At 44.3% G+C, this 27,676-nt stretch overlaps 1 protein-coding gene across 1 annotated transcript; it reads left to right on the top strand.

Annotated features, from left to right (window-relative positions):
• On the top strand, nt 1-27,676 carry EGLN3 (egl-9 family hypoxia inducible factor 3). Its single transcript, XM_059181883.1, has 5 exons — nt 1-690; nt 20,449-20,568; nt 22,593-22,729; nt 24,727-24,800; nt 25,967-27,676. Exons 1-5 carry the CDS (start codon nt 334-336, stop codon nt 25,996-25,998), a joined length of 720 nt encoding a protein of 239 aa, XP_059037866.1. The 5' UTR covers nt 1-333; the 3' UTR covers nt 25,999-27,676.

Here is a 27,676-nt window from a genome sequence, read left to right as displayed (position 1 = left end):
ACCTCAGCCTCTCCCAGCCTGGGGCCGCCGCGGCACCAGTGGTGGCTCAGCATCTCCAAAAGGGGCCCTCCGACTCCTCGCTGGGCCAGTCCGGCGCCGGGTCGTGGAGCCCCGCGCAACTCCCACTGGCCTCTCAAGGGATCCCTCCTCCAGAGTTTAGAGCAACTTTCCCCTCCCCCCCGCGCGGCGGCGGCGGCTCGGGGACAGTGGCCACCTCAGGTAGCTGAACCCCGGGCCACGCTCCCCGCGCCTCGGCTGCGCGCGCGCGCGCGCGTCGGTCGCCCCGGGTCTCCGTGCACGCTGGGGATCCCCGAGCTCGGCTCTGCGGGCGAGATGCCCCTGGGACACATCATGAGGCTGGATCTGGAGAAAATCGCCCTGGAGTACATCGTGCCCTGTCTGCACGAGGTCGGCTTCTGCTACCTAGACAACTTCCTCGGCGAGGTGGTGGGCGACTGCGTCCTGGAACGCGTCAAGCAGCTGCACTGCAACGGGGCCCTGCGGGACGGCCAGTTGGCGGGGCCGCGTGCCGGCGTCTCCAAGCGGCACCTGCGGGGCGACCAGATCACGTGGATCGGGGGCAACGAGGAGGGCTGCGAGGCCATCAGCTTCCTCCTGTCCCTCATCGACAGGCTGGTCCTGTACTGCGGGAGCCGGCTGGGCAAATACTACGTCAAGGAAAGATCCAAGGTAGGACGCGCGCGGGTTCCCCGCCGCCGCTGTAGCCCGCGGGGACTGGGGGACTTGCGGAGCCCGCGGTCTGTTGGCTTCTCGGGGCTGCGAGTGAACTTTCGTTTTTCACCTGAGAAGCGGGCAGTCGGTCTGCCTCCCTCTCCCCCACCCCTCCTTCGAGCAAAAATCCAGACTGAGGGACTCAGGTGTGTCGTTACGGTGACCTTCTGTTAACTGAAATAATGGGTCCGGTAGGTGGTGCGAACCGGACAAGCTCTGGTTTTTTTTTTTTTTTTTTTTTTTGGTCTGATTGTAACACGTGAATGTTCTCCAAGGTCCAGACGAGGGACAGGTTATTGGAAACATTGCGTGTGATCTGAGACACGTGCGAATTCATGCTGCTAAATGGCCACTTGAAAGTCACCTACTGTTGTACTTCATGGTGTTCAGAGCTCTTTTTTGAAAAAAAAAGAGCGCGCTTTAAGGCTTCTGGAGACGGTTGTGATTTTTTAGTGTGGCATTTGGTGTGTGGAGTTTGGCAGGTGGGAAGAAAGTTGCCCCGTGAAAGAGTAAAGCTGCTTTTCCCTTTTGAGAGGTACCCTTGGCTTGTTGCGCCCAGGACGCTCCTAGATCAACTGCTTGATTAGAACATTCATTCTCTCCTGGTGCTGAGCCCTACACCGCCACCACCTTCCCTTTCCTAACTCTCAGATCCACTGAAAACAGCTAGTTAAGTGATGGGGAGTACACCTTGGGAAAGAAATCCCTATTTTTGTTCACAGGGCCAAAAGTGACTCCCTGGGTGGTAATTTATCTTGGAAACATTTACAGGTAGATTGGCAGAACTACGGGGCCCTGTGGTACCCTGATGTTGGTCTGTGTACCTTACTCTCGGATAGTCCAGCTACTCGGGTCTTTTCTACAGATGGTAATTCTGCCATTTTCCAGTGGCAGTTCTGAGTGATTTGCCCTTTTATTGTGGACTGGTCAGGGGGCACGTGGAGCTATGGAAAACTTTTACATTAACACTAGTGAGGCAAGTGTGTGCTAGCACGAGAAGAAAGGCGCACTATTCTTCAACAATACATTTAGTATTTCTCAGTTCAAGACTGACTCTTTGATAAAACATATCCTTATCGTCTCATCTCTCTCATAGATCAGGACAGTTTAAATAAAGGGCAAGTGGTGAAGACTGGAAATGTGTGGAAAGGAAGAGGTTGGAGTGGGGGAACCCAGTTGTTGAGAAAACACATTGCTGTATGCCTTTCAAGCTGGCAGGACATAAATAGAATGTCAGTGAGCACTTACTAATCAGACACAAATAAAGTAAATCTTGGGAGAAAATGCTGCTTTCTAAATTTTATTTTGATTTGGGGAAAATTCGGTTACCTGGACTCTGGAAGGTTGACGTTGAAGTGTTTCTTTGCCCCTTTATCCTTTGGGTGATTAGAAAGCCATTTGTCTCGGTTAGTTTTGGTTTTGCACAGAGTGACCTTGCCTCTCTGGGGCCGGAATGGGGAGGGGGGGAAGGGCCGGCCTCAGTGTTGCAGAAGTGGGTGTTGCTTCAGTCTAGAAGAGCAGATGACTGCCTTATCAGTTTTTCAAGTTTCATTTCAGCTCAGGTGCTAAGATTTTACCCCCAGCATTCTGGGAACGTAATTTGCTCAGAGGGAGGGCAGAATTAGCTGGTAGAAAGATGTCACGAACAGATTTGAAAGTTAGGTGTTTGTATTTACCTGTGACTTAAAGGACCCTCCGTGCTAGGGTTGTAGGCTAGAATTTGACTCATTTGAATGAGAAACACTGTGCACGCCTGGGTAAGGGAAAAGAAAGATCTCTAGATAAGATTCTTCAGTTATAGATTCTCTTCTGGAGAGAACAAATAACTTCTCAGTTAACCCTTTCAGAAGGTGACTGAAGTGAAAAGAGAAATACATGTTTTGTCCCTAGCTAGATCTCCAGCTTTTCTTTGGTTGTTTTTGCACAAAGCTCTTCATTCCGGTCCTTTAGAAAAATCACCTCTAGGCTGGGCTATTCCTTGGCCAACTGGATTATTAGAGTCAAAAATAAAAAAGGCTTGATTGGCCTGTTACACAGTTGTCCTTAGCTTTGTGGCCTTGGGTCTTATTAAAGCATGATTTACAGTAGTTTCACATTAATTTAACTTTTTCTCTTCCCTCATCTGAGTGCCTTACTCCATGCTGCTTCCCAGAGTAGTGATGTAAACCCAGTTTCCAGCTGCATCTTCCAAGCAGGTTTTGAGTAGAAACTAAATTTTTGAAAGGTGGGATTTATACATTTATCTTCAAAAGTTATTTCTAAGGTTTTATTATGGTAAATTTCAAACATGTATATGAGGTATAGAGGTCAGTGTAGTGATTTTTGCTCCCATGACCCATTTTCAGTGGTCGCAACAGTTTTTTTTTTTTTTTTTTGATATTTCTTGGGGTTTTATCTGTTAACCCACTCATCCTAATTAAATACTTTTTTCCCCTTAGACTTTTAAAGGTCATTGAATAATGCAAGAATGCCCTTTATCTCAATGAAGCAAAAGCAAAAACAAAGGTGCTGGTTATGAATAAAATAGAAATATATATATGTTGGACCTAAAGTTGAAATTGTGAAAGAGACTGGAAAGAAATGTTAAAGGGTTCCTCCTTACTGCCAAAAAAGGTGTTACCAGTCAGAATTTATCTTTCTCCACTTTGTTGGAGAAAAATCCAAGGGTGCTGGAGACCCTCTGGGGAAGGAGTTTCCTAAAATGCACAGCGGCATGGCGCCCCCTAACTTCAAGCATGGTCATTGCTTCCAGGCTATCAAGAGATTTCTTATCTATTACTCCCTTTTGGAGAATTCAGACCCCATCCAAGATAAACAGTGGTCATAATTTGCTCCTTTTGCTTTGGCTGCCTAGATCTTGGAAATGGCTGTTTTCCAGAGAACGTGTAATTTATGGAACCAAATGTTCTCCTGCTTGAAGCATCTCACTGTAGGCTCACTATTTAGTCACTTTCAGAATAATAACTACTTTTTATTGAGCTGTTTGCCCTGTCTGGCACGGTGCTAAGCACTTTATAAACACTGTCTATCTGATTTAGCCTTCAGAATCACAGTCTTCAGCAAACTGAGTGATTAAATCATTTCCCCAAGGTCGCAAATTGAATGGTAAGCCACAGTTTATCCTATAGGTGTTAGGGACTTAGGCATGGGCTCGGGAACTTTGTGGCCTCAGGTAAGTTGTTTACTTTTCATAAAGTGTAAAATGAGGGGTAATAATACCTTAAAGCTTTTGGGGGGAAGGAGTATTAAATAAGATAACGTACATAAAATTCTTAGTGGAATTCTGTACCCCGGTGAATATTACGAGGCTGTAAGTGGAGGATTTAGAATTCTAACCCAGATCTGACTCCAGGGTTTGTGTTCTTGACTGTTCTCCTTTTCGCCCTTTGATTTTTTGAGGGGCGTTTGCTTTGTGTGGGGTGCTCTGCAGGGCCCGAAGACACCAAGGTAAACAGGCATCAACCCTGCCTTATAGAGCTTCCATTCCCATGTACTGTGGAATCGTAGGATCCCGTAGTCCCCACTCAATTAATTCTCAAGCTTAAAACAGCAAAAAGACAAAAACCTAAGCATTGAAGAAGAAAGCGGAATGCTGGGCTAATGTTTTCCTTCTGTTATTTGCAGGGAAAGTGTTCGCTAACAAGGTTGGTTGGTAGGATCCCCTGCCCGGTGTAGTTCTGGACAGTGGGGTCACCGGAGTTGTATTGTGAACAGATAGATCAGCCCTCCTGAAGCAGCACAGACAAAAGATGACTCAGCAATAAGTTGTGAATAAAAGAAAATGTGTTGCAAGGTAGTAGACCTGTTTCTCTCCAGCTGAGCACTGACAGTTGTGGCCCACCGTTCTTCGGTGATATCGGGAATATCTTTGCCTCAGGGGCGCTTCTCATGGTTGCAAAAATGGCATAATATACGTCAAAGATTAGGATATGTCTCGGGACCCAAACGCAGGAAATGCGATCAGGGTTCACAGAAGACTGGGGCCGTGAACTAGGAACCTGAAAGTCCAAAGGACAGCTGGTGTGTTAGTTGTTTTCTCTGAAGGTTTATGGCCCTCATCTTTGCTTCTCTGAGTGTGCTCTTGAATTCTGCCCCAATCTACTTACCATCTAGCTTTGGCTCCTTCTCCATGCATCTGGCTCAAGATGGCTGCCTCACAATGGCCACCTCAGCCTCAGTCTGAAATCAACAGAAACTTGACGAACATTCTAGAATCCTTGTTTTCATTCTCTGGAGGAAAGTCTGAGGGTTTCACCTTGGTCTTGGGGACCTGTCAGTCTGGGTTGGGGTGGTAGTGGGAATGTATAATCATATGAAACCACAGTTACCAGGGCCGAAGAAAGGTCCAGTTCTTAGAGCATGGTGTTTGAGGACTAGACACCATGCACAGTGTTTCTGTAATTAAGACTTTAAAAGTCTGTCTGTGAATAAGATATTTTAGGGGGAGAGTCACTGAGTTTGAAGCACTGGACTATCTTCTAGTAGGGATGTGAAGAATGTCTAGAAAAGGTTTTTATTTCAAAATAATTGAACTCCTGGAGGAAGGATATTAATTCAATGAAATAATTTGTAGGCTACAACCTCAGGGACAGGAAAGCAAGTTTCACCATTGGGTGGGTTTTCATAATATTCTTGGTGAATTTTGTTGAATGACACTTAGGAGCAAGGAAAAAGACTTGGTGTGTGTGTGTGTATGCACGTGCACGCATTTACCTTGTAATTTCTTTTGCTCAGTTTTGGGCCCCTGGCCATTCCACCACAGCTTACCTGCTTGCATTGAAGTTGCAAATCAGTGGGTATCAGCTTCATTTATTTATTCACAACACATTAAATGTCTTGCACTGTGGTGGACCTGTACATGGATATGCAAAGGGATGTGGAAAGTGGATGTGGAAACTAAGGGATGTGGAAAGTGGATGTGGAAAGGGATGTGGAAACTACCTAAAAAGAGGGGCATCTGGGTGGCTCAGTCATTAAGCATCTGCCTTCAGCTCAGGTCATGATTCCAGGGTTCTGGGATCGAGGCCCACATCAGGCTCTCTGCTGAGAGGGAAGCCTGCTTTTCCCTCCCTCTCAGCATGGGCTTTCTCTCTTGCTGTGTCTCTCTCTGTCAAATAAATAAATAAAATGTAAAAAACAAAACAAAACAAAAAAACTACCTAAAAAGAAGTACATTGAAAACGGAGGAGGGTGAGATAGTTGTCACCAACTTTGCTTTTTCTTTTTCTGGTTAAACAGTCCCCTTGTTCACTGATTTGTCCTGTTTGTTTCTCTTCTTTGGGCTCTCAACAGTTTCTCTGTTTACTTAAAATGAGAAGTGACCAAAATGTACTTAAAATTTAAGTGATCAGAAATACACAGACCTTTAATAAGAGGTCTTTAGAGCTAGAGAGGTATGAGAAATCACACCTATCTTGTTCGTCAGTCAGTCAGCAGGTAAGGTGTTTTTATATTTGGAGAGATGAGCTCTTTCGCAAGCCATGGGGAAGGGATTAGGGTGTGCCTTGGGCTGGAGCAAGGAAAGGTGTTCTAGAGAGGGGCTGGCCTCGTGAGTCAGGTAGACTAGGAAACAGGGTCCTTAGGTTAATTCAGCCACTTCAGCATGCAACTTGGGAATTTAAAATACAGTGAAGACTTAAAATTGATAGACACTCTTAGGTGGAATTATGTGCGCTCGACTTTTGGGTATCATGAATTATTTCCCTTTCTGACCTTGTTCAGCTCGGGCAAAATTTGTAAATTTCTTCCTGTATCCTGACTCTGGCTAGAAAAATTTCAAATTTGTAAATAACAAGCAGCCTTGCATGTTACAACACCATTCCGAAGACACACCATGTATAGACGATTTCTCTGCCGAAGCTCTAAGGTGGGGTGGTTTAATCCAGCAGGAGTGGAGGGCGTCTGTGAAGTATCTCCAGGCACCAGCGCCATGCCCTTCAGGATGAAACGTGGAGGACCTCGCCTGTGGGCCACGTTTGCTCCGTTTGGCAAGACCTCTGCCTCTGACACACCCTTGTGGCCTTGGGTACATTAAGTGACATTTCGACCCAAGTCTATTGAGCACCCAGGAAGCAGTTTGCTGGCTAGCCTTCTAGGCTTTGCAGGTAACCTTCCAGGGAGAAGGTTCTTCGTTCCTTTTTTCATTATTACAGCAACAGATTTGACCATTCCTTTGTAGTATCACTTCATAGTTGTTAAGTAATATTCCTCTAAGAAATGGGTGTCGTTTTCCTCTAGTGTTTGTCAAATGCTGACGTTCTGACAGTAATGATAGTTCAGATGTATTCTGCTGGGCCCCTGCCAGGGGTGCCTAGCGGGTAGTGGAATCCAGAGGCACTGGAATTGTAAATGCGACAGACAAATCATTTTATGATGCCAGCCTAAGGAATTCGGTTTTGGCAGGTGGCCAGGAGCCGTTGATTTGGCTCACATTCAGAGCCCTGTGTCTGTTTGCCAAGAGAGATTAGTTAGCTTGGTTCATTATACATAGAATTTATACCCTGTTTCCCTTGATTATCTCAATCTTAAACCAGGGTGGCACTTACCTGAATTTCGTATCTTCTTTCAATCATGATCTGTGGGTTACATTCCTATTCTTGGTTTGGTGAGTCAGGAGGGACTGAGGGTTGTATTTTTCACCCCCTCCCCCAACTTGATCCCAGCCTTATGGACCTGTGGGTGTTTGGTCGTATAATGCAGGCTTTCAGATCCGGGACTGGATTCAGTCCGTACCTCCTTGCTGGCCAGCCCTCCTGCTCTGTGGCACAGGAATCCCTCCTTATCAGGCCATGCCGGGTTTTCATCCTACAGGAGATAGAGTGATCAGTGTTTCTCAAGTTCTGGAATAAGTGTGCCTTTTTCATACTAAATGTTATTTTTTCCTTCCAAAATGAGGCCAAAATGCTATTACCATATTTAGAAAGTTCCAAGCTACAAAGGATCAGAGAATATGATGGTAGCCTTGATTAGTTTTTCACTGGGAAGGAAGCAAAATGACAAACTCAATTCCAGGTGTCAGTGACATCTATTTTTGGTTCTGCTGGGGGAATGTGAAGTTGTTTTGAAGTGTTGGGGATAATATTCTTTTGAGCATTGCTTGGAAGTGGTAAGGACCTACGGTTTTAAACAGTCTGGATTTCTCTGGGAGCTTTGCTCTGTGTTTTCCCGACACAACACAACACATGCAACAAAGATTCTGCCTGTGCCCCTCATCCCATGCCCTCTCCCATGTCTCCTGTCTTTCTAGTTAAACCTGAGAGAGAGCTCGGTGCTCCACACAGAACTGACAGGGAGTCTGTGTGTGTGTGTGTGTGTGTGTGTGTGCTTCTGGATGGCTCCTTTTGGACTCATACTGTTCTGCAGGTTAATTTGAATTACTGGAGTGGGGGGAAGAAAAAACCCAAAACCTTTTCATTTTTCATTTTAATTTTTTAATAATTTCTTTTAAGATTTTATCATCTAAGGAATCTCTGCAGCCAACGTGGGGCTCAAACTCACAACCCCAAGATCAAGAGTCCCATGCTCTAGTGACTGACCCAGCCAGGCACCGCCTATTCAGGACCTTTTTAAAACACAAAATATTGGGGCACCTGGGTGGCTCAGTCATTAAGTGGCTGCCTTCAGCTCAGGTCATGATCCCAGGTTCACGGGATCGAGCCCTACATGGGCTCCCTGATCGACTGGAAGCCTGCTTCTCCCTCTTCTAGTCGCCCTGCTTGTGTTCCCTCTCTTGCTGTGTCTCTCTCTGTCAAATAAATAAAATCTTTTAAAAACAAACAAAATATCGAACACTCGGGCAGGAACATGCAATATTATTGGTTCAAACTTGGTCTGTTTTGGATTTTTGTTTTTGTTTTGTTTCAGGTTCATTGTGGAACCTCAGGTTTTGTCTTTTTTTCTTCAAACCTTTTAATTAAATTTTGTTTTGCTTTCCTAGTAGGAATCCCTGAGGAGGGAATTATTTTAAAGAGCCTTATTTTAACCATAAATCACCTGCCTTTGTTTCTTGCGAACTATCACTCTGTGATCCATTTTAATGTGATTTTAATGTGGTTTTGCCAGAATGTAAGCAGTCCAAAACCCAACACTAATCATGTCATCTCCATGCTTTCTGCAGACTAAACCACGCTCTCACCCCAGTGTCTACCGTAAGTGCTACAAACTTCTTACCGTGTCATTTAAGGCCCTCCATGTCTGACCCCATTTGACCCCATCTGACCCTACTATGCTTAATCTCCTGATGACCGACTTCTTCCTCCCACTCCCTGAAATGCTGGAAGCTGATTTGCCAGGCACACTGAGCGTCCCTGTTGTCTTCTACTGTTCAGAATCCATCTTAGTAACTTCTCCATGAAGCTGTCCCTCCTGCTTCCCAGAACTCTGTGGGTAGCTCAGTCCAAGCCTCCCTGCTACCTACAGACATACCTGTATTTACTTACTTAGTTACCCTACCCTCCATTTACTTACAGACTCTGGCAGAGACTGTTAAGCTTGAAAGAAACTTCTAGTGCCTCAGAATAGTCTCTTAAAATTCATAGGTGCTTGACTTAATTTCATTATCTTCAAAAGGAACTTTGATTTCAAAGGATGTCAGGGTGTCAGAAAAGCTATAAATATTTTGTTAGGTGAAAAAAAGATTCTGCAGTGTGGCCCCTAATTTGATGTCAAAGTCTTTAAATATTTTATTATATTAACATGCTATGAAGGAGCATCTCAAAGACAAGACTTTGGCTTTATGAGGTTTTTTTTCCCCTCAGTTGTGAAATTTTATTCTTGGCCCCAGCAAGTACCAGGGTCACGCCCAGATCTTGGCAGCTCACACATTCGGACGGGTCTGGCGCCGGGAAGCAAGAAAACCCCGGACCGTGAGCTTCGAGCCCTGGCTTCTGGCAAGTGGTGTCTCAGGACCTCCTTCTCCACTTCTTTATGAATGAGATGGATTTTTTTTTTAATATATATATATATAAAGTTCTATTTAGTTGGTACCTACCACTAGACCCTAGGATGGGCATTTTATTTTACATTTTCATTCATCTCGCCTTGACTCTGGGCAAGCCTATTTTCTGAGCCTTGCTTTCCTCATCTATACCATGGCTATGATAACTATTTCTCTGCCTCCGGGATTATAGGGAATTAAATGAAAATTGAGACTGAATTTCCATCTGAGAGGGCAAATGGGTGCTCTCAGCACTTCTTATTTGATTCCAGAAGCAACTCCTACCAGCGGTCACACTCCAGCGCTGACATGACAGTAATCCTCAGCCATGCCACCGAGTTAAAATTGGGATGTTTCCTGCCAGCTTTAGGAATCACACTGCCAAGCCTGGGCCAGAAACTGCCTGAGGAATTCCTCTCCCTTCCTGCTGTTACCAACCTCCTCCGGGTACCCACCACCCTCCTCAGATGAACAAGCGCCGGTGGTTGGTGACTCTCCACCGTCTAGGAGGAGGCGTTGCTCAAAAACTCTTGGTTTGGCCACAGAATCGCCATGGTTTGCAGAGTGGGGTGGTTGGGTCAGCTGCATCAGCCTCATCTAGAAACTTGCCGAAAATGCAAGTTCTTGGGCCTCTCTCCAGACCTCATCAGTCAGGTGATTCTCACACTTGCTCAAGTTGGAGAAACAGTGAAATGAATCAGAGGAGGCTGAACCAGGGTGGGGCTGTATCTTCCTACACTTTCCCTATTCGTGAGAAAATTAGAGTTCAGTCGTTTGCTCCGATCTGAGTGTATTTATTGCTAAGACGAAAACATACAAGCACGTGAGGCTCATCTGGGAGATTTCTGAGAAAAACCCACCACCTGTGAACATGTTAGGACTTTCTTTCTGTTGTTTGTATCAGTAAACAAGTTTTCTAGAGCCAGAATTGGAGTGCAGCTTGGAACTGATGGCCCCCTCTTTCTGTGAAATGGCGGGGGCGGGGGAGGGGGGGCGCGGTGGTGAGAATCTTGGTTAAGGACTGCGGGGTGTGGCTGCCCTCCATGTGCCCAACAGTGTCGCAAGAAGTGGGAGCTGAAGGCTCCACGAGGACGGTGGACAGGCCCCTCATGATTTTGAATGAGCACAGACCACACGCATCAACTGCCTGGCTTAGATGCTAACTGCCTGTGCTCCCTGTGACTCCCACACGGAAGCCCAAAATGGTCTCTGCCCCACCAGGGTTGGGGATGGCTGCCCCATGGGAGACCTGAGAAGGCAGACTGGAGGAGCTCTTTGGGGGTGGGCTGAAAAGCTGACAAGCAAATCCAGCTTGATGGGAATCGATGATAGGACCTGGAGAAGGGCTGGCAGGAGCAGCTGCTTGGCCTTTTCTTCCTTCTGCGTGGAGGCCTTTGAATCCCCAGTTAAAGGTTTGAGTCTGCATCTGGTAAGTCAAGAGAGTCATCTGAGAATCCGCCTCCTTGCTTTATCTTGGAGTTGAAGCGGTTGCCCTGGAAATAAGAGCACTTGTTTCAGTTAACAAATGCTTCCTGATATTTTAGAAGTGGTGTTTAGTGGTAGAAGGACCATGCTTAGTTCTACAACGTTCCATGAGTTACTTTGGGTTTCTCCCCCGCTATAAACTGGGGCTTTGTATGGGTCTTAGAAGAACACGGGGACACATAAGTGAATGATCCATGTCCCCTAGATTCAGAGCCAGCCACCCCTTTATTTCTAGTCTCCTTACTGCGCCCCCAAATAGTTTATACTTTGCTCTTAGAGGAGCCTTTTCATTTCTTCTTTAAGTTACCCCTGTGGGTCTCACCCCTCCTCTGGGCTTCAGTGGGCCTGTAGCCAACGTATTGTAGTTAACATGGTTTTTAGAAAGTTCTGTGTACAGTGATTTCTGGTTGACACCGTACTGCTGGAGTTGTCTCCTGAGCAAGCTCGGCGCGTGAGTAAGGACAGCTTAATCTCATCTCTGGCATTCCTTTGTGTTTACCAGGTGCCTCTCCTTTGACGAAACACTTTTGTATTTCCTTGAAGATTTTTTTTTCCTTGGTCATTTATCTTCCGACTTTGAAACAAGTGTGAAAACCTTGGCGGGTGTTGACCTGAGCTAACAAGACAAGGTCCCGAGATGCTGACCTCCTCCCATGGAACTCCCGGGCCTGGGAGCAGCCCCTGGGGGCCCCGGGTTTAGAGTGGGCGTGAGTTTGCCCTTCAGTGGGAGGATCTGAAGCAAAGACCCTGTGGACAGCTGGTGCTTTCCACCAGGAGTAAATCAGTCTCCTTTACCCTGTGCTTCTGTTAACCGCTCTCCTGCCTTGAAGCTTTCATTCACAGACTCAATACGAGCGCCCTTCTTTTTCATATTTTTGTCTTTTTTTTTTTCCCCTTTACAGTTTTCTACGATTATGGAATGGGTGTTAGGCAAGGGTGAGAGGGATTTAAAAGCTTCAAGTAGAACTGAAGATCTCTGTTCTCCCCAAACGGGTGACTTGGCTAGATGAAACTCCTGGTGCCTCAGTTTCCCCATCTGTAAAATGGACCTGAAGAGGGCTCCTGCCTCATGGGGTTATTTATGAATATTGAGTGAGGGAATATTCATGAAGCACACGGATCAGTGTCAGGCACTTGGTAAGCACTATACAGAATGTTCAGTAAATCAGTGTGTTTCCTCAATGTCGTAAGTTCTAATTCCAGCTTATTTGCTGTGTGTCAGTTCTTTAACTGAGCTGATACATTTTGCCAGGTGTTGAAGGGCACATGAAAATATAAGATCTGGCTTCCTAGAAAATAATCGGACTTTATTTTTTCCCGCACAGCTGCAGTATCCCTAGAGAATTGCAGGTAGTGTTTTGGCTGGTTTCTCTTAGCTTAAGATTGTTTCAAGGCATTTTTCATGATGTGTTTTGACTGGTAACTTTTTTTTTATTACCCATTTATAAAATCTTGTCTTCCCAATTATATTTGAGTTATGATTTTTTTTTTTAACATATTTGAGGATTCATGGCTGAAGAGAACTTAAGGACAGACACTTCTAGTTTCTGAGTCCTGCAACCACAAACATTCTTGTTTTCTCTTATTTTCAGAGCCTTTCTGAGAGCTGCAGGTAAAGTTTTGTTCTTCTGATAAGCCTATTTCTAACATCAAAAGAAGTCAAATATTGTGAGTCCCTACCCCCATATTGCCTTAAGGATTAGTCATGAATTTGTTTTTCTATACAAAGAAGATAACTTGGAGATGGGGGGTGTGGTGGTTAATGACTTCTACTGAGAACTTGGGGGCAGGGACTCCTGGCCAAGGCTGCTGCTGACCGGGAGGGTCAGGAAATGAAACAGGATGGTGCGTGGAAAGTGCCACCCCAGAGGGCCACCTGGCTACACAGGTCCTCAGGAAATGGCAGCTGTTAAAGTGTGGAGAAAGGCATTGGAAAGGATATGGTTAAACGCCTTTCTTAATGTCCTTCACCCTGAGTCTGGCTGACTGTTGCTGATTTCATAAGTGCAAGGAAGCCCTTATTCAAAACATTTCTCTGGTGACTCGGGGAGCGCCGGGGGAGGGCTGTCCTCTACCGGTTCCCTCCGCAGTCTGCCCTGCGGTGTGCTCGGGCGTGGGCTAGCTGCCACCCTCACGCAGCGCACGTAGCCCTGTCACTCAGCCGTCACCCTGCTGGCCGGGAGCCAGGCTTCTTGGGGGGAAGGGCTGCCTTTCCAAACCCAAACAGCCTGTATTGATATGTCCATGTTCCCCAGCCTGTTTACTGTGTTTAATTGCAGAGCTCTGGCTGAATCCTCTCCAAGGAGAGGAATTAACCACAATTCAGAAAGGAATGACAATAGTTTCTGAAATTCTTGGCCTCACAGAGTTTCCACGGTCTCTCCAGGGAGAGTGATTCACTCAAGTTCATGCACGAAGTGCAGGATTCCCTGGAATAGAATCTTGATATAGTGCAGTCAGACTTTACAGGCGTGTGAATCCCCTGTGATTTTATGCAGACGTGTGTGTGTGTGCACACGTGCATTTCTGGGGTGAGGGTGGGAACCTAACTCTTTTAATGAAGAATTTCAAGGAGCTTTGGCATCTGGTAAAACTGCCGTCATTGAGCTAGGAAAACTAAATCGAAGGTTCTAGAGTCTGGGTAGTTGGTGGTGGTTTGGATGATTCCAGAGCTAGGACCAAATTCTTAGTAGAGTTGAACAAGGGCACGGATGGAAAAGTCTACCTGGGGACAGGTTTTCAAGTGAAGATGGTCAATTCCCTGCCTTCACATGCACGATGCTCTCACCTGACCTGAAAGCGGTGGATAGACCCTCATCATCAGAGCAGCTGAGAGTGGGTTTGGCCTTATTACTTTTCATTTTCAGAATTACCAGTGCTCTTGCATTTCAACAAAATCCATGCATGGGGGGGCATGATGATTATTGCTGTAAATTGAAGGTGAGGTTTTCTGTCCCAGTGCTCTGGGTTCAGGAAGAGGCTTTTCTTTTTTCTTTCCTTTTTTTTTTTTTAAAGTCAACTTAGGACTTGTACTCAGGACCCTGAGATCAAGATGAGTTGATATCAAGAGCCAGATGCATAACCCACTGAGCCCTCCAGGCACTCCAGGAAGAGGTATTTTTAGTGTGGATTTAGAACAAATGAGGAAGGCAGAAGTGGTTCTCATTATAGAAATAGAATAGCAGAAAACATTTGAATGAACAACTTGAGGTTTGCTGAAAGGATTACTTACTTACAGTTGTAGTTGTATGGTGTTCTGACTCCTCTGAATTGTCTGGTCAGATACTGAGACTTTGGGAAGGGGACATGGTAGGTAGTTGGCCAAAGCTCATGTTATTGCCCACCAAAAGCATATTTCCTATTTTTTCCTCATTTTGTTACATAAGTCTTTAACTAGAAGCACTAGGCGGAAGGAAACAGCTAGGTTTGCTCTTAACCAACCCGATAGACAACAAGCAAGATGCCAAGATAATTCGTGACAGTTTGCAGAGTTTCCTGCTTTGTTCTCAAAAATGCCTACATTATCTACAACTAATTTCTTCATGCCAGTCTGGATGAAGTTAGAGTGAGTGTAAAAGGTTTCGAAAGTACTTTTTATGTGCATGAGCGGTTCGTCATCACCTTGAGAGTTTGCTTTTTTGGTGGTTGTTCAATTTCAGATGAAGGCTAGAACTGTCAGAAGTGTGAACTTCGCAGAGTGACTTTTCTGGAAACTCTTGGAGGAAGCCGCACATGGTTGCCTTTATCTTGCAAAGATGCCTTATGAATATTGTACAGTAGGAATTTAAGTGACAACAGTGGGTCCCATGAGCGGGTCCTTGAAGATTACATACTCCTGAACAAAGAATATGAGGCTAATGGAGTAATCCCACCATATGCTTTCTTGTCCTCTGGATTTAACTTCCTTGCCTTTGCAAAGGATTTTTGTAGTTCTCTTCTCTCAGTCCTTGTCAGAGCCAAGTGGAAAACCATGGAAAATGACATTTTGGCTTAATTTATCTTTAGTTTTTCGTTTTGTCTTGTTTTTCTTTTCTTTCTTTCTTTTCTTTCTTTTTTTTTTTTTTTTTTAAGAATAAAACTTGGAAAGATCATGCCTCTTCCAGTTTCTCTCTAGCCTTTCTTATGGTTTACCTGCATATAGCAGTTTGAATACTTCTAATTTTTGCTTTTCTTTTTAAATAGGAGAACTTCAATTTTAGAGCTAATGTCTTTGTTGCAGGGACTAACACTCCCCCTACCCTGTCCTGAATTACCAAATGGGACCCCTTCCTCAGTGGGGGCCTCTGTGAATACAGGATGTAAAGCATACAGCCCGAGGACTGCCCTGATCACTGTCCCCATAAAATGTGTGTGTTTAAATATGTGCTGAACTCCAAGCACCCAGAAAAATGACCCTGGGAGTATAGCCTTCAGCTCCTTGGGCCCAGATCTGACTAGGAAAATTGGCAGGTTTATCGCCTTGGCGGTTGTCACCCATCTATAAATTGGACCCATTTCTAGCCAGAAAGTTTGAACTCTTACCTTTTCTACTATGGTGAGCTGCTTGGCTATTTTTGCAAGCTAACAAAGCTACATCATCTCCTGTATTTCTTCTCAAGTCTTTACACACCCGAGTTCTCTGTGTGGTTAACTGTCTAATGGTGGAGAGAAGAAGGACCCTGTCCAGAGCCCACATGGGGGAAGGACCAGAGGAGGCCCATGGGATGTGGATGGCATTGAAGGATGAGGCCTTGCATTTGGACGGGGTACATCTGAGCTGGGCGAGGAAAGATGGGCGAGTGCCCCCCTGGAGCTCAGGAGCTGTCCCAGAGTAGCTTGACTTCTTAGGAGACCAAAAACGGCGACCTCAGAGTACAGCCTGATGTAATTTTTTGTGACCTTGATTAAAAAATTGGGATAAAAACCATTCAAGAGAGTTTATACGCAGACCTGCTTCGGTTGCCCGTGTGTCTTCTAAAATCTGTGGATTTGGAACACTGGGCCTTCGTTGCAAAGACCTGCAAATTTCCTGGTTGTAGGCAGCAGAGCACACATTCCGGAGGTCACACATTATATTCCTGATTAGCTTCAGTCATTTCTGTTACTTGGAAGCACCAAAGCTATTTGAGTCAGCCAGTCCTGGATTTGAAGCTGCAGAGTACTTAAGTAGAATCTGATCCTTGAAGGGGAGATATTCAGAAGCCCTGGCTGAGGGGAATAGCTAAATATATAGTGAAAGAAGCAGCGTTTAGTGTATGCCAGGCCTTGAGCTCAGCATTTTACAGGGCTTAACTCCTTTAGTCCTCATAAGCCCATTTTACAGATAAGAAAACTGAGGTAGGAAAAGGTTAAGTACAGGTTATCCTGTACTTTGGTTGCATTTTATTCCATGTATGTGTGTGCTCAAGGGCATTCATAATTGAAAGCAAATCCTTACAAAGACTGACTGGTATTTCTATCTAGCAATGAGAGGGGTCTAGCATTTGGCAGTGGACCAAAATATGGGCTTGAATGTCACTCAGCCAGGCAGCTTTGAACTTGTGCTATTCTTGACACATTTTTTACAGTGGATTCACATTGATTGCAAATTTTATGAATAAAATGAGTTGATTAATATTTTGATGTGCTACATTCAATTTTACGTAAAAGACCACTTTATAACTTGTTTAAGACCAAGTCATACTAGTGAATCTGACTCCAAAGTCATGAGCTATGTGAGGTATGTTTCTCTAAAAATCTAGGTCGTTCCTAAGGAAGTGGTTAGTCTAATCAGAGGCTGATGGGGTAGACGTATCACCTTTCCACCTAGGGGTCTAAAATGATTGTCACTGCTGAGGAGACAATATGTGTCCCAGCCTGAATGTGGCCACCCAGATGTCTGGAGCACCTGTCTCTGGTCTAGAGCCAGCCTGAGAGGATTTCACCCCTCCACTCATTTCCTTCTGCTACAGAGCTCTGGAAAGGCTTCCAGGGGTGGTGGTGGTGGGTTGTTGTGGGGCACAGCGGGGTTGGAGGAAGAAATGATGAATGCATAAGGGGACACGGGATTCATTTGCACATCCAAGAATGCAAATCTAGGGCTGTATTGTATGGACTGCTGTGGGCCACGCTAACATGTCACTAAAGTTCTATAAATTTCAGGTATCAATCCAGTCAGGAAGTTTTGGCAAATAAAGAGTCTGCCATTAAGGAGTCGTCCTGGTCAGTGCCAGTGTTACTGCTTGGCATGTTGATCCTGTGATAATTCAAGAGCTCTGGCCCCGTTTTTACTATTCCAAAGCGTTCTCTGCCTTTATACATTATAAACCCCTTCCCAGCCTCGATGAGACTTAAATTGCCCTGCAGTTGAACCCATCTGTTTCCGGGGTTTGTTTCTGTCCCGTGCACAAGTTGGCCCAGAAATGCATGCCCCGTTGCTGAACGGAGCCTTGCTTCTCAGGACATCCTTACCTCCTGGTTCTAGACTCTATCAGAGACCAAATAGCTGGGAGCATGCCCAAGCCAAGACCTATCGCCTGTGGCTCATGTCCAGAAAACACTGATAAAATTGGCCTGTGTCATTTCGACAGGCCCACTGAGGCCCACAATAATTTCCTTCCATTGTTTCAGACTTGATGCTATGGCTTCAGAAAGCAGGAGAGAGGGCGAAGATTTGCTCTGGCCAGAAAAATTCCCTCTGCTCCCCTTCCCTAAGCAATCAGATTCTCTGCTGACACTTAGGGGTTTTGTCCTAATAAGTCCCTGGGAGGGTCTAGCTCTTTTTCTGGGTGTGTGTCTGTGTTTTATGGATGCAAATATTTGTAAAGGAGGTACTCTTGTGAGTTTTTATCTCTTTTTTCAGTATTTACTGGAGACTGCATTCTGAGGTAGACAGGTGTTTCGTAACACCCTGAAGAACCCCGGCGCTCCTTCTAGGGTTGCTGCTTAGCTGGAGTCTCAGACCTTCAGAGGCCCTTCAACCTGTGCCCCTCCTTCTAGAAAAGAAACTAAGCCCGGGATCACATAATTAGTTGCTGAGTGAACCAGATGGCAGGCATCCAGACCACTGACCTTTTCCGTAGATTAGGGCTGTTTAAGCATTTAAGATTATATAGCATTGACGGAAAGCTGCTTCTTTTCAGGGCTTCACAGTGGGGAGAGGCTGAGATGGTAGAGAATCTTGCCTATAATTGTTTGTGGCTTAAGTGACTTTCATTATTGGCTCAGTGGTGGCTCTTATAATCCTAATAGCTGCTTCCAGGGATGAGTAATTCCCTAGTCATTATAGGTGACTTCATTTATCTCTTCTTCCCAGCCAGGCCCATCATTTCTGCCTGCTACCGATCAGCTTTCTCCAACCCATCCTTCGCTTGATGGTACCATCATTTGTTAAATCTTGATTGCAGTGGCCTCAGAACTCCACTTTGTGGATGAGGTTCAGGCCAACAGTCTCACGTCAGCTCCAAGATATGACATTGCATCAACATTGTAGATGGTCAAAGGCAGGATACAGGGATCGATAGGTGCATGAGGGGTACGTGATTTCAGTGTTAAGGTCATTGTAAAGCCAAGTTACTGTTGAGCCTTACTCTTCTAGTATGCAGCGTGTGTGATGCCTTTAAAGCGACACTCTTTGTTAGTGTTTTCATGCTACTGCTCACGGTGACTTGGGAGCCACAGCATGGAAGCTGATTCATTGAGCCGCTCGTGCATTAATTTGGACCTCTACCTGACTGATCATTTTACCAGCAAAACAGCCCTGCCCTTTATGAGGGACAGTACCAACTGATCAGTACATATATTTTGAGGATAGGTTTTTAAAATGATGGAAATCTTGGGGCAGCTGGGTGGCTCAGTCAGTTAGCATCTGCTTTCCACTTAGGTCATGATCTCAGGGCATGGGATCGAGCCCTGTTTTGGGCTCCCTGCTCAGCAGGGGAATCTGCTTCTCCCTCTCTCCCTGCTCATGCTCTCTTTCATGCTCTTTGTGTCTCAACTAAATAAATAAAATCTTAGAAAAAATTAAAAAATAACAGAAATCTTGGGGCACCTGGGTGCCTCAGTTGGTAAAGCATCTGACTCTTGATTTTTGGTTCAGGTCTTGATCTCAGGGTCTTGGGATCGAGCCCCATGTTGGGTTCCATGCTCAGCGGGGAGTCTGCTTGAGATTCTCTCTTTCTCTTCCTCTACTCCTTTCCCCTACTTGTGCTCTCTCTCTAAGATAAATAAATCCTTAAAATAAGATGACAGATACCTCTGTAGAGGACAGAGCCATTTGCTAATTTATTTACTTAATCACATTTTAAACAGACACCTTCCATGTGGCAGGCACTGGCATCAGCCGATAAAATAGGAAAAATATCCCTTTCCTCATCTTATGTTGCCAGTTCCAGTATCTTCCCTGCATATGTCTCGTTCCGATGAAAATATTTTAGGAATAAAGGCAGTATCCTGTGAAGAGAACTAGTTTTTGCGCTTTGCCCATTGTTTCTACTCCTTGCCGTAATCTTCCCATGGAACAATTAGAGGTTTGGTACCTGCATAATAGTAATTCTCTAATAGTAATTTTTAGTAGGATTTGTTGGTATGGCTTTCTACTTTATTTCTCCGCCTGGCTGATACAGGTAGTGCCTGGGCAAAGGAAGAGAAGAACTTCTCTGTCTGATGTGATAGTTATCAGTAGGCAAGAAGACAAGCATTGAGAAACATACTCTGATGTTTCTGTGGCTTCATCTATGAATTGGACCTGATTACGCTGCCTGTGGTAACAAATTGGGGCACAGCTTCCTTCCTTCCGACTGATCCTTTCTGTCCTAATCATTTTATTGAGCAGGCCTGATCTTTTCCTTCCTTGTGATTGGTTCCTGTTTCTTTGTCAATGCCAGGATCTATAGCCATTATTCTAAGACAGCGGGTGATTTGGTGAGATTTGGTGGTTCAGGAGCACTTCTTATAAGGTATAATTCCTAAACTCCATTATCTAGTGGTCTGATTTTGTGGGTCTAGGATGGGAGCCCAGAACCTGCTTTTTTAAAGAGGAGGATTAGAGAAAAGAAGGGTATCCTCATGATGCTGTAGCCGGGTTACTGTCTAAAATATTCTAGGACTGTGGGAATATTGCTGAACCACTTTCCACTGGGGCTGAGTCAAAAGGTATGACGTGGCTGTTAATCTTACATGACGAAGGATCTCGATTTATGTACTGTCCATGCAGTTAAGGAGCCCACGGCTGCCTGTAATGTCACATAGCACCCAAAGAGACTGCATTACTCTGCTGTTCCCCAGGGGGAGAACGTGTCTCAGCTTTGTTAACTGGCTTTCTTGGGATGTCTCCACAGGCAATGGTGGCTTGCTATCCAGGAAATGGGACGGGTTATGTTCGACATGTGGACAACCCCAACGGCGATGGCCGCTGCATCACCTGCATCTACTATCTGAACAAGAATTGGGACGCCAAGGTACAGTGGAATAAAGGGAGTAGAGCGCGGGGCTAGAGAACTCTAGGGAAAAAATTCAGATGACTTAGAGGAGTTCATGATTCCCATGGATGACTCTTTTCTACTTCACCATTTCCTTTTTTTTTTTTTTTAAGATTTTATTTATTTATTTGACAGAGAGAAATCACAAGTACACTGAGAGGCAGGCAGAGAGAGAGAGAAGGAAGCAGGCTCCCTGCTGAGCAGAGAGCCCGATGCGGGACTCGATCCCAGGACCCTGAGATCATGACCTGAGCCGAAGGCAGCGGCCTAACCCACTGAGCCACCCAGGCGCCCCCATTTCCTTTTTTTTTTAAACCATTTTCTTTTTGTCTCCTACTGTGGTGTTAGTACTTAAATTGACCAGATGAAAATAATGGATGTGAAGTTAATCGGGAGGGGTGAGGGGGCGGGGGGTAGGGGGGCAGTAGGAGAGGGTCATTATTAGGTTATGGGAAGGGTGGTTGATAGGAAGAAGGTAATTTACTATTTCAGGAATGGGGCATCAATTTTTTTTTTTCTTGCCTAAACCAGAGCTGATAGGACTTTCAGTGCACAATAAGATACATACATTTTCCTTCCAGCAGCAACATTGACAGAGTCTATAAAAATAGAACTAACTGTAGGATATAAAACCGGCCCCAAGTGAGATTTCCCACACAGCCCTCTCGGGGTGACCCGTCTCATTGGTGGCTGCTTGCCATGGCTCACCATGGTTTATGAATGTCAGAGGCATTCTGGCTTATTTTTATATTTTTGAACATATAGATACATACAGATAGGAAGTCTGGTTCCATGCTTATGGACGTTTGTCTGGAATTTGTATGCTTTCCGAAACTTAAGGATGATTTAGGAGTCTGAGAAGTCAGAGAACTTTTCAAGCTCATTTGGCTTTTGAACCTTCTGCATCTCCATTTCCTGTTCATTGGGGCAGATACTGGTCATCCTGAAGCACAAGGATATTTTATCTGGTGTCAGGGAAACAAAACCTGGGAAACCAGTGAGTCAGATGTCTCTTCCCCTCTGTGGTAACATGCCTGGAATACATCCCTTAGTTATCTTTTAAAATCTTTAAAAGATAGTGTTATAGGCAAGAGAGTAAAGTTATCAAGTCAGTGATAAAAAATCATGAAGTATGAAATCATGCAACAAATACATGAGTGCCTGTTAATGCCAGGCCTTGTGCTATGCAGAAACATTGATGTGTGGGGCCTGGTTTCTACCTTGATATGGTTATCCCAGCAGGCGTTCGGGTGTACATATTTTTTTTTTTTTTTAAGATTTTATTTATTTGACAGATAGAGATCACAAGTAGGCAGAGAGGCAGGCGGGAGGTGGGGGAGCCGGCTCCCTGCCGAACAGAGAGCCTGATGCGGGGCTCGATCCCAGGACCCTGGGACCATGACCCAAGCCGAAAGCAGAGGCCTTAACCCACTGAGCCACCCAGGCGCCCTATGGGTGTACATGTTTTTAAGAAGAAATCCAAGGAAGAGAGTGATGCATGTCCTAAAAAGTGTAGATAAGGTAGTCGGAGTTCAGAAAAAAGAACATGGACTTCAGCTGCTGAGATCACATAGGAGCTGGAGCAGTTCAAAAGAAAGCTGTAAATTCTAATTGAAGGGGATGTTATGTGTGATGACTGTCCTAGGACGTTCTTAATATTAGATGGAACCCTATGAAATTTCCAGTGGGTTTTTGTAGGTCAAAAATACTCAGATGCTGATCGTTTTGTGTGATTGGACCTAATAGCACTCCATTTTGTGTCCAGGGGTTTCATGACTGGGGGTAGGAAGGTTTCATTCCATGTGAGGTGGATAAGGAAGGATGACTAGCTAAGTTGGAAATAAAACGAAATACAAGGTGTAAGGCTGTGGAGAATTTTGGGAGTAATGCACACCCGGACTGGAGGTTGGAAGATGGCAGTGTCTCCAGATGAGGCTGAAATACTATTGGTAGTTAATTATATGTGAGGCTAGGAAATAATCCATCTTCTTTGTGGCCCTCAGCTACACGGAGGGGTCTTGCGGATATTTCCAGAAGGGAAGTCATTCATAGCAGATGTGGAGCCCATTTTTGACAGACTCTTGTTCTTCTGGTCGGACCGCCGGAACCCGCATGAAGTCCAGCCTTCTTATGCGACCAGGTAATAGCCAGAGCCATGATGCCTCCTGAGAAACTTCTGTATAAAACCCAGTTCCCAGAGAAGTCTCTAAACTCATGTCCCATGCATACGAAGGACCAACTGCTCTCCAAGGCTGATAGCTAACCTGTTTGGAGGCGATCACAGTTGAAGGGGAAACTAGATTCCTTAGGTCAGCTGGAACAATTAACATATTGTTTTCCATAATGTCAGCTGGAACTAATAACAGATAATTTTCCATTAGGTGAGCATGGTGGATTCTCGATTTCCCATAGTGTTTTTCCCTTTCTCCTTTGCTACTCCTCCCTTAAACCCTCTAACTTTGAAGTAGACCTAGAGAGTTTTGGTCATCACATATCAGGAATTCTGATGGTTAACTCTGGATGAATTTATAAGTTGCCTATTGCAAACAGAGAGAGAACCTTGAGAAAAGAGGAATTTGTTCTGACTTCTTTCTCTTTTTACCCTTTCCTTCCCTTCAAGTTGGTTTGGGCCCAGTGTACCCATCATGTCCCAGTAATGGGATTTTTAAAAGCCCCTTCCTGAGTTGAAGCATGAGAAGATTTTCAGGTGAACATGATGAACTTGTTTAATATTAGTCTAGAAACTGTAGATGTAATCTTACTTTCGGAATATACCTTTCATTATCTTTGTTTTATGGCCCGAGCTGTAAACCAGGCGGTGGCCCTGTGCTGTGGGGATGCAGCCCGAACTGGGAATCGCAATTGGGGGCAGGAGGAGACAACTGCGGTAGAATATTGACTGAACCTTAACAAGCCTAACTAAATTAGAATCGCATTTAAGATTTATTTATAGGTGTCTCCCCCCCCCCCCCCCGAAGGAATCCCAGATCTGAGCCCCACACAGTGTTGCATATTAAATGTCAAATTGGAATGCGCCCTAGGTGAGCAGGTAGCTGATTCTCCCCCCCAGAGCCTGGTTGTGGCTTGTTTAATAGGGTACGATAATTGGGCCCTGTCATTTGTGCCAGCATTCCCTCGGTATTCCCCAATCTCTTGATCACCCAAGTCACAGGAGAAACATTAGCAGATGTTGATGGGAAGCCCTTGGAAAAAAAAATCAAGGGCTATAGGAATTCCAGTAGCTAATAATAATTAGAAAATGAAACTTTCTGAAAACTCATGCATGAAATGATTCCTATTACAGTCTATCCCATAGATGGGATAAAGCAAATTAGTGGAAACACAATAGAAAGCTTGAGGGCATCATTATTCTGTTGCATCCTTGCCTCAGTATCCAAAACCAAAGAAAGCAGGTCAAAAGAGTTTTAGGGGCCTGTTGTTTAAATAATTTGCTCTTCAAAGTTTTATGCATCTGTCACCTCCTCTTCTCCGTGTCTCCCCCCCCCCCCCCCACACACACACCATCTTGGGTCTCTCAAGTCTTGAGCAGAATGACTCCCTTTGGGGTGCCTGGGTAGCTCAGTTGTTAAGCACCTGCCTTTGGCTCAGGCTCAGGTCGTGGATGCAGGGTTCTGGGATGGAGCCCTACATCGGGCTTCCTAAGTCTGCTTTTCCCTCTCCCCCTGCTTGTGTTCTCTCTCTCTTGCTGTCTCTCTCTCTCTCTGTGTCAAATAAATAAATAATCTTAAAAAAAAAAAAAAAAAGACTCCCTTCTAGTCCTTTCTGTGTAGATCATCTTGACCTGTTACATTATTCGTTGAATTGTTTGTCTCCCATATGAGAGTCTGAGCTCCTTGAGAAAGAGGCAGATTTATTCACAAAGATCATTTGAATTCCCATTGCTCAGGATAATGCTTGCTTCATACTTGGAATTCCTTACGTGTTTTTTTACATTTAAATAGAATTGAAACCAGAGAAGTTTATTTTAAATTAAAATTGGGATGAACTTCTAATAATAGGGAGAACTTTAAATGTTGGCTTTATGAATGACTCTGATGTGAGATTTATAATAAGTATTTTTTATTTTTTTGGTAGTATTTCTAAACTACTTTTCTTATATCTGCTTATCTTTCACAGATATGCTATGACTGTTTGGTACTTTGATGCTGAAGAAAGGGCAGAAGCCAAAAAGAAATTCAGGAATTTAACGAGTAGGTGTTTGAAATTTTTCTGTGACTTTTAATGGGGTCAGTCTGTGACTTTTATTTAACATTTGTCTATGTATTCTAATAGATACTTGAGCCTTGAATAATGAGCATGGGATTAGGGGTGCTGACCCTCTCTCCAATAATCTTCATATACCTTTGGACTCTCCAACACTTAACTAATAATTGCTTCCTATTGACAGGAAACCTTAAATATAAACCATTCAATCAACACATATTTTATATGTTCTATGTGTTATATGCTGTATTACAATAAAGTAAGCTAGTGAAAAGAATGCTATTAAGAAAATCATTAGGAAGAGAAATACACTGCTGCACTGTATTTATTGAAAAATACATGTGTAGAAGTGGACCCATACAGTTCAAACCCATATTGTTCAAGGGTCAGCTGTATTCTGTTTGGTCTTGACTGGGGCTTAGCTTTATAAGTAATGACATCTTGGTGGGCTAAATCCTGAAACCCTGGCATTAGCTGTGCTGGAAAAATCAGAAAAAAATGCAAAGGACCTCCCCTATGAATGTCCACTGATTGTGTGACAGTAAATAGTTAACTTTCTCTCATTAATGTTCACCCATCAAACATAACATTCAGTTTGGCCCATGATTTTGGCATATTGCATAGGGGATACAATGGAGCCCAGCTAGAATGGTTAAATGTATTATATTGGTGTGGGACCGTAACTTGTCTACAGACACTCATGTAATACAACCTGAATATGTCCTTTCCATTGTTAACACCATTCCTGTCCTGCCTCTAGCTGTAAGGCAGCATTTCCCAAAATATGTCATACTGAAACATCCTGCTAGTAGTTTCGCCATGTTGGTTTGTGAAGGGAAAACTTCTGGCCCCCTAAACGTGGGAAATGTTACATGCTGTGTCCTTCTCTCGAAGACTTACAGTGGTCATTGGCATATTAATCAAGAGAAGTTAATCTAAGATTGAAATAAAGATATGTGCAACATTGCCTATTACCCATTTGGTACCAAAGAAAACACATTGTGCTGAGTCCTATGGGGGTGGGCATCATGCTCAGCTTTGGATTATAAAATGGGAGGTGTTCACTGGAGGCTTTTTTGATGCCATTTGTGGCATTAAACTCATCAGATCTGTCTCCTTACCCTCTTCATTTTCTCTTCTGCCCCCAACTCAGGGAAAACTGAATCTGCCCTCACTGAGAACTGACTGTGCTCTGAAATCCGCTGGCCTCATTCATTTTGGTAATGGTTCCTTCTATCTCTTGAAGAGTTGAGATCCAAAGAAGGCCTCTTCCGTGACTTGGTGACAAGAAGCCCCCCTACTGCTTGCGTCATTCACATCCCTGTCTTACGTATGGTACTTTGTGTTTTCTTGCCAAGACTGCATCCACCTTCAGACACTCTCTTTGCCAGATGAACTCATTTGCTAACTCCAGAAATACCTGCGGACGACCTAGCTGGCCAGCGGTTGAACTGATAGATTTCATAATACTGGCTACCAACACAAGATCCTGGAAGCATGGGCAAGGGAACGACTCTTACTTGCACTTTATGTACACTTCCTGGTTTGAAAGGAGGAGGTTTGCAAAGAAAAACAAAATGGCGACAGATGCCGAGAGGCATTCATGAAGCCTTAACAGCAGGAAACAGAAATTTGTGTCATCTGAACAGTTTCCAGATATTCTTAATCCCGGGCTTTTTTGGGGGGGGGGGGGTTCTGGAGAATTATCACAACCTAATGACATTATTACCTCTAGAAAGAGCTGCTGTCATTGTCATCAATTTAGAAGTATCCTGTGGGTGGACACTCTCTCTTTCCTGGTCCTGTAACCTGGATTTGCTGCCTGTGCCCCATTTTGCTGAAAATAGAGTTTTTTGGTCAAAGGTGATCTACCATCTATTTTTTGTTTTCATTTGTTAGTTGAGAACCTAATTCCCCAAAGGCAAAAACTAGACCTTAGTTTTTTGGGTTACTTTGTTGAAATGGAATTTGAATTTCAAGCAAAGGGGAAAAGAACCCACTTGGTAGGTCATGCAGAGGCAATAGCCTCTGGGAGCTGGTATCAAAAGATGTGGGTCTGCTAATACACTGTAAACCTGTGTGCATCTTGGATTGTCTGAGAATGGCAGTGGGGTTGGAAATGTAGGCGCTCCCGCATTCCAGTTTTCCTTTTTAATGAGCTCACCCTTCTTGTTTAACAGAATGAGAAAATAAAAAAAAATGGGGTGTTGTATTTTAAAAAGGAAAATGAAAAAAAGGAAAAAATCCCAGAAGGCTATTTTCTGTCCCTAGTAGCCTTTCTTCAACAGAATTGACTCTCAGATCCACTGTGGTTGGCAGTATGTCCAGAACTATGGAATTTACCAGAAATGGGGAAGGTCCTACTATTGCAGTGAGCATAGGTCCCACTGTCTCGAGAATCCTGAATTGTGCACCTATTTTATGAAAGTTAGTCTTCCTAGTTTTCAGTTCCATTCTCATGTTTTTAACTCCCATTAATTTCTTGCATACAAATCCCATGAACATGAAAGAGCCAGAAGTATATTCTTTTGTCATTTATAGATACATATACTTTCCAAGAAAGAAGCTTTCTCCCCCCACACTCCCCATTTCTGGTTTTGGAAAGTTCCCAGATAAGACTTGTCTTCGTTCTCACAACTGCTCTATTTTTTTCATAGTGCTTATCACCTTCTAACTTCCTATGTAATTTACTTATTTATTATGTTTATTGTCTCGTTTTCTTTCTCTAGAGTGTAAGCACAATTAAGACAGGGATATTTGTATGTTTTTAATCAACGGAATGTACTCCCAGCACCTAAAATAGTGCCTGGCACGTTAAGGGCTCAGTAAATACTTTATTGAATAAACTTGCTTTCCTACCTTA

Source organism: Mustela lutreola, chromosome 7 (assembly GCF_030435805.1).
Source record: "Mustela lutreola isolate mMusLut2 chromosome 7, mMusLut2.pri, whole genome shotgun sequence".
NCBI lineage: Eukaryota > Metazoa > Chordata > Mammalia > Carnivora > Mustelidae > Mustela > Mustela lutreola.
The sequence above is the reverse complement of the archived record's forward strand: the minus strand, read 5'-3'. Positions and strand labels throughout refer to the sequence as shown.

What these genes read in the sequence shown, in the direction of transcription:
- EGLN3 (XM_059181883.1), top strand. Translation starts at nt 334, where the DNA reads ATGCCCCTGGGACACATCATGAGGCTGGATCTGGAGAAAATCGCCCTG. An exon ending in ACGTCAAGGAAAGATCCAAG is followed by an intron (nt 691 to 20,448) that starts GTAGGACGCGCG and finishes ATGTCTCCACAG; the next exon opens with GCAATGGTGGCTTGCTATCC. An exon ending in CAGCCTTCTTATGCGACCAG is followed by an intron (nt 22,730 to 24,726) that starts GTAATAGCCAGA and finishes TATCTTTCACAG; the next exon opens with ATATGCTATGACTGTTTGGT.